Source organism: Danaus plexippus, chromosome 4 (genome assembly GCF_018135715.1).
Source record: "Danaus plexippus chromosome 4, MEX_DaPlex, whole genome shotgun sequence".
In the NCBI taxonomy this organism is placed as follows: Eukaryota; Metazoa; Arthropoda; class Insecta; order Lepidoptera; family Nymphalidae; genus Danaus; species Danaus plexippus.
The window spans coordinates 3,602,157-3,608,851 of NC_083538.1; the positions used below are offsets into that span (position 1 = coordinate 3,602,157).

General features: G+C 30.7%; 1 protein-coding gene across 1 annotated transcript; it reads right to left on the reverse strand.

The window, feature by feature from the left end:
* Positions 1–1,250: 1,250 nt before the first annotated feature.
* Positions 1,251–2,037, reverse strand: LOC116768675 (histidine-rich glycoprotein-like). The gene has a single exon (XM_032659462.2). The coding sequence runs from the start codon at positions 2,000–2,002 to the stop codon at positions 1,307–1,309; it is 696 nt and encodes a 231-aa protein (XP_032515353.2). The 5' UTR covers positions 2,003–2,037; the 3' UTR covers positions 1,251–1,306.
* Between the last annotated feature and the right edge of the window lie 4,658 nt (positions 2,038–6,695).

Below are 6,695 nucleotides of genomic sequence, written 5' to 3' on the forward strand. Positions count from 1 at the left end.
ATAAAAGGCAATGTTTCGTATGTGGTGTATGTGTGACAATACAAACTCAGACTAATAATTTCAGGAACCATTAAGTCAAATCTCATCATCATATTTAATAAAAACTTTCATTCACGAATGAACATTTGTTGTTTTTATATTTGTATTTTGAAAATTAATTGAATCGAATGCATATCATGAAATATTTTTATGAGTAAATTAACTTATATGGATACGGCTGGAAACTGGATAGTTGCTTAAAAACGAAAAAGTAATTGTAACTCCTAGTGAGTAAATATTTAGAAAGCGGGTTTCTTTTAATCTTCAATCCTGGAACTTTGCCATTTTCTTGCTATCGTAGACACTTAAAAACAGGAATTAAAGGATTTTCTTACTTCAGTGCTGAATTAATTCTGTACCTGTTCTATTTGATTACTGGCAGTTGGTTAACTTTAAAATTTAATTTAGATTGAAATTCTTAGTTTATCTCGAAAAGTTATAAGGAAATCCATTAAACGACTTATGAAATGTAAAAAAAAATAGAGATGGGTTGGTTAGTTCCTATATAATTTTAAGTTTTACTGCTTTATATTAGCAGCTGGTCATCTGTACGCAACTAAGCTTCCTCTATCCATGAACATTAGGTATGTATTAAGAAAGAGGTTTTAAAAATATTTCTAAAAAAGGGCAATTTTTTTATATAAATATATATCTAACGATATCATTGGCATGCTTAAAGTACTCTATCGTGCAATCATACGGTAAAAATGGCTTACAAAATAATGATTTTGGAAAAGAGCTGACTCTCTTACCACCTAGGTTAACATCGCAAATAAATTTGTTTTCAAACGAAAAAAAGGAAATTTTGTTGATTTCAGAAACTACATATATCACTAAATAGACCATTTCTTATAAAATTAATAAACATAAAGAATGCTTTATTTGATTAAATAGTAGAAAAACATTACATAAAAAAGTAGTTTATACTAATGGTTTCGAAATTAGCAATTATCCCAGATAATAAAAATCATTTACTACAAAAAGTTAATTATTGATACTATTTAAAAACGATCCAAACACATTTATTTACACATAATCACGTTTATGTCTCATATTCTGAATTTCATAGAAAAACTAAGGATTTTCTTATATTTTTTGTAGCGGCATCATTAAGAAGTTTGTCATTATATTATTTAATATAACGGATTGTAAAAAGGGATGCGATTTCAAAATAACACACGCTCTGTATAAATTAAAATTCTTTAATATGGTATCACAAAGTAGTCAACAGTAACAAAAATGTATTTTGTCAATTTTATTTCAAATTTCAGTAGCCTTTAAAGCCCCAGTCTTTGTGATTTTCATAACCACCTTTACTGCCGTGCCCTTCATGTTGTGCCCAGTACTCATCATTGGCCCCTTCATCATGATAGCCTTTTTGGTCGTCGTGGTGACCTCCTTTTTCGAAATGTCCCTTTTCACCGTGATCGTTTTCATAAAATTCACCTTCCTTATGACCTTTATGGAATTCCCCACCGTTTTTGTAGCCTCCTTCATCATGATGACCGCCATAACTTTCTTCAAAACCGGATTCACCATGCTTGTCATGGAAATGTTTATCTTTTTTGAATTCATCTAACTTGTGAATTCCATGATGGCCTTTAATCGAGTGTCCTTTTTCAAAGTGTCCGCTTTCCTCAAAACTCTGTCCCTTCTCACCTTTTTCTCCTGAACTGTGTTCATTAAAGTATCCATCGTCGTGATGATGTCCTTTTTTGTGTCCACCACTTTCGTCAAAATTACCCTTATATCCTTCATGTAGTGAATGTCCCTTCTTGCCTTCTTCATGACCGTGGTAGCCCTTGTACCCTTTCTCACCAAGATCGCTGTATCCTTCATTATGTTCTCCATGATGTTCAGCTCCACCACCATGTTCCCAACCAGCTTCTCGCTTCTGACGAACATTTCTAGCGCTGACAATTGCTACCAACGCCAGTAAACTGAAGAAAATTGAAAGTCTCATCTTCCTGATCTTAATTTCCTATTATCCTGTATGTAATACTGTTTCCAAATGATACCTGTTGCTTATTTGAGGCAGTTTATATAGTATTGCCAATAACTCATTGAATTGTCTTTAATGTCAGGGTAACTTAAAAATGGCGGTCACACGGCAAGTGACCTAAATTTTATTTTATTAATAATTTAATTTCATTGTATTGTGTCTATAACAATAACATGAAAAAAGTATTTCAGCTGTTCATTTAATTCATCTGAATATAAAAATATTATAGACTTCCAATATTTTTGTTATATCTTATCATTTTATACCTAAACTTTATACTAAAATTCAGATTATATATGTTTTATTATAATAGCTAGTGGGGATTAATGTTTTAATATTGTTACTCTTTAACTCAAAAATTACAGAAGGTATTTGGTGTATTGATGTATCTAAGACATTAAAATAATGCTTAAACTTTGTGTAGTACCCGGGTTAACAAAAAATAAAAGTTTAAAGTTATGAGGAACAGACTGTAGATGAAGCTGCCAGCCGCCAGAAGATTAACATATTATATATCATATTTAAACAAACATTATTCACTTATCCTTTTATTCAAAATGGCACTCCTGGAAACGAAGTTTCGGACAGAAGTATTTAGTGAAGTATATACATATGTATGTATATAGGTGTAACTGAACATCTGTGTGTGTCGATGGTGCGTATGTGTGGGTAGTATATCAAATTACATAGGTATGAATAAAACTGTTTATCCTACAATGATTTGTATAATGTAAACATAGAAAAAATTCTGTACCATTTCGTATGTCTGATTGAACTTAACATCTAAATATTGAGAGTAATTATTATCTTTATATATAAAAGAAAGCCGGGTTAGTTACACTATTTATAACTCAAGAAAGGCTGTAAGGGTTTGGCTGAAAATAGGGGGAGAGGAAAAAGGAGGGAGTAATTAGAACCAGGAAAAGGACATAGGATACTTTGCGATAGGATCAAAAATGAAAAAAATAATAAGTTGATAAAATCCAAATTCTTCTTATTTACTGTCTTTAATGAGAAACAGAGTTCGCCCGGTCAGTTATACATTTCTATTTCTGAAACTAACGAAGACGAAGTCGCGGGCAAATACTAGTAGTAGTTATATAAAATTGGTGCTGTGTAAATATAGTGACTAACTGTTGGCAAGAAGTGATGTACACATCGAGTACCGAAAAAACAAGTTAAAATAAGATCGATAAAACATTTGACGCCTCCATTCTTAAATGAAAATTATATATGTAACATATTAATAGAATTTCGCATGAGTAGGCTTTGAAAAACAATATGTTATTGTTGTTTCAAATTGCTTCTTAAAATTGACAAAGTTCTACGGGGGTTGCTAGTTGAATACCCTTTGGAGGGATGGCACCGAGCGGCGGTCGTTTTCACTGAAGTCAAGGTTATTTTATGTCAAGGTGAAGTTGTGAAGGCGTCGCCCTCATTGCTTTTTTGTTTTGTTTGAGTAAAATTCATTTGATTGATTCCTTTCGTCACTCTTTACGGTAGAGCGCACACGACAAAACGGAGTCTAGCAATTTTCTGTCGCGAAACGATGAGGTCTATTTAATTAATATGCATTACATTTTATAACATTGATTGTACGATTTCAGGAAAAAAATGTGGATATATCCTTTTGTTCTGTATTTAGTGTTTAGATTTATGAATGTAGAATTAGTTTAGATTGGTCACCATAAAATTAAATAAGTCAAATTATTAATTATCATTTGGTGATAGTTAAAATTAATAAACATTTGTTAGAATCTTTAATAAACATATGTTTAAATGGTTAGTAAATGTATGCATTTATTATAATTTATTATTATAATTAAATACAGGTCCTATCGTTTTTACACTTAAGGAGTTATTATTGAAAAGTGAGGGTAAAACAGAAACTTTTACATCGCCAATAGCGTACCAAATAAGCGTCTAGTATACTGGTATATTGAAGTCTGCTTTCGAATATAATTCAACGATATATTTGCTTTTATTTTCTTGAATTCTATTAACGAAAAAAGTTTTGTAATTCTTACTCGCGTTATTCGATATTGAGTCATTGAGTATACAAAAGATTTACATATTTAGATACAGGAAATATGATTAATAAATATTATATAAGCATACACGAGAGTTCTAACACATTCATTTAAAGTTGCATTGGATTAAAAAATTGTTGTGACAAAGAGCGTACTGTAAAATTGCAGATGACAGAATTTTTTAAACTATTATTTCATGTTCCAACCAGTATATCATACGTTTTTATTTTCCTATGAGAGTTGTATTCTAGTGGTGGTAATTCATGTCAGTTGATAAATTTTGCTGATTCGGCTACATGTTATTAATTTTAGCGGTCAGCCTGAAACCACAGGCTGCAATATGAATTTGTTAAAATTTTATTTCGGAGAAAAAAAATCATTTTTATCTTTTGAATATAACCTCGTCGGCTCTTAACGTAATAACCGTAACGGAAATGTTTATATAATAATAATTTTTACATTTATTGTTCGTGCAGTCCGTTCAAATTGCTACATATATTTGTATATTATGTACTTTTATATTTATTTTATTTTTATTTACCCGCTTTGTTGAACTCTACATAATTTATAGAAAAAATCAAAGGGATTAAACAAAGCATATATAAAGGTTCTTGTTGCCAAATGTCAATCCATTCTAGACAGCTTGAGTAAGCAGAGAGATGTTGATATGGATGGTAATGATGGCATTATTGCTTTTAAAATAAATATAAATATAAAAAAGTGTATAAACATTATAAATAAATATTGATACACAATAATACAATGCACTTGATTGAATTCTTATTTATATAATACAAACTGTTGAAGACATTTTTGTATAAATATTCAACTTGTTATATAATATAATAATATTCATCAACAATTCGGTTTAAAAAATATAAATATTTTTTCAATAAAATAATCACGTTTATTAGAAAAATATTTAATCGACATTCGAATATTATGTGTAGTTTTTAAACAAAATTGTCTTTAAAAAAAATTATGTCACATTTGTATACTTATTCCAATTTTGTTTCTTTACCACTACATACTAATCGTTAAAAAGTTTTTATTCATAAATAATTGCACATTGTTGCACGTCGGTTATAAAATGATCAATAGGAAACGCCTTGTATTTGTCGTGACTATGTAAAACTCATGCTAAGAGCATACTGTGTTACGTACGCGCAACATATTATAAAGTAAATGAACATCGCCGGGGTAACATCGTTGTATAGATAAAATATCATATAACAAGTGACGCCGCTGACTCCGCGGAACCAACACCAAGCCGTGTGAACCAGAAGATTCCTGATACCACACAAGCTATGGAATGGCATTGCTATCCTAACATCGGGGCAATCATGTAGTCTTAGGTATAGGTTATAAGTTTTAATATGTAATTTTTTATTATAATATACATATAAGTAAGTTTCGTAGTTTTCCTGGAACCTCCGGTTGCCACCTTATATAATTACTGTCCATCAATTTACGATGGATTTTATAAATTCTTTAGAAACATTTTACAAAAAAAAAAACTTTTTTTTCCATTAATGCCAAAAGAATAAAACAATCAGAATCTAAACCGACGATAGAGTTCAATTATGTTAAACGGCTCATACGAGTGCCATGTTTTAATGTACATCGAGCAACATAATTAATGTACCCAATTAAGTCCAGTATTGCACCTAATTGCCAGGACTGTATGTGTGGGTTCCAATATTGATAGTAATTGCACCTGTAATTATTTAGCATAGATATATTATGCTCGTCGTACAATTAAGTTTATCAAGTAATCAGGCAGTTAAATCTGTTGCTCAAAATTAAAGCTATAATTTATGTATGTACACCCAGTGCTCGTGATATAAATTTTCCGCGTGACAGATCAAACTTTTACGTATCTAACGTACGAATCAATTATATTATGCGGTTCTGAGTCAGTGAGCTGAGAAATGCAAATCCGTGATCCAAACAGCCGATGTTTCTAGAGAGAATCTGTATAAAACGCCTATAGATCTTTTCTGCAGTACTTTCATTTACAGAATGTACATTATTCAATAATCACAATTATCGACTTAAATGTTATACTTCCAAATAGAATTTTTACTTGAATATATAATTTAGGAAAAAAAATCTTGAATTTTTAAATTTATTTTTATTTGAAGCCAGTTTTATTTGATTTGGCTTTAAATGTCACTTTTTTCATAAATTGATTATAATGTACAAATTTTAAATAAATTTCGTTTCAATATTTGTAGTATTTTCATGATGTCGTCATCAATTATTTTATATATTTTTAACTCTTTATCCATTTAACTAAACATCAATAAAGTTTATTAAAAGACAGGAATTAATGTCACCCCATTTTACGACAGAAATCCGGCGTCGTTTTTAAGTGAAGCACGTCTAAAAATCCGAGTGAAACTGGAAGGATAATTTAACCTTCGAGCTCCTGGAATGAGATGATAACAAGACATTTAGTATTCCAGACACGGGGGGTCGATCCACCTGCTTTTCATATCACGACTATTGTCGACCCAGAGGGCTGGAGCATCTCCCTGGAATGACAATTCGCGTCTATGAAAATCAATTGAGGTGGTCTAACCAGTGACATTTCCAATTTTATTAATAGCTTCCGTCGCAAC

Excerpts from the sequence above, each read along its gene's own strand:
- LOC116768675 (XM_032659462.2), bottom strand. The coding sequence starts at position 2,002 with ATGAGACTTTCAATTTTCTTCAGTTTACTGGCGTTGGTAGCAATTGTC.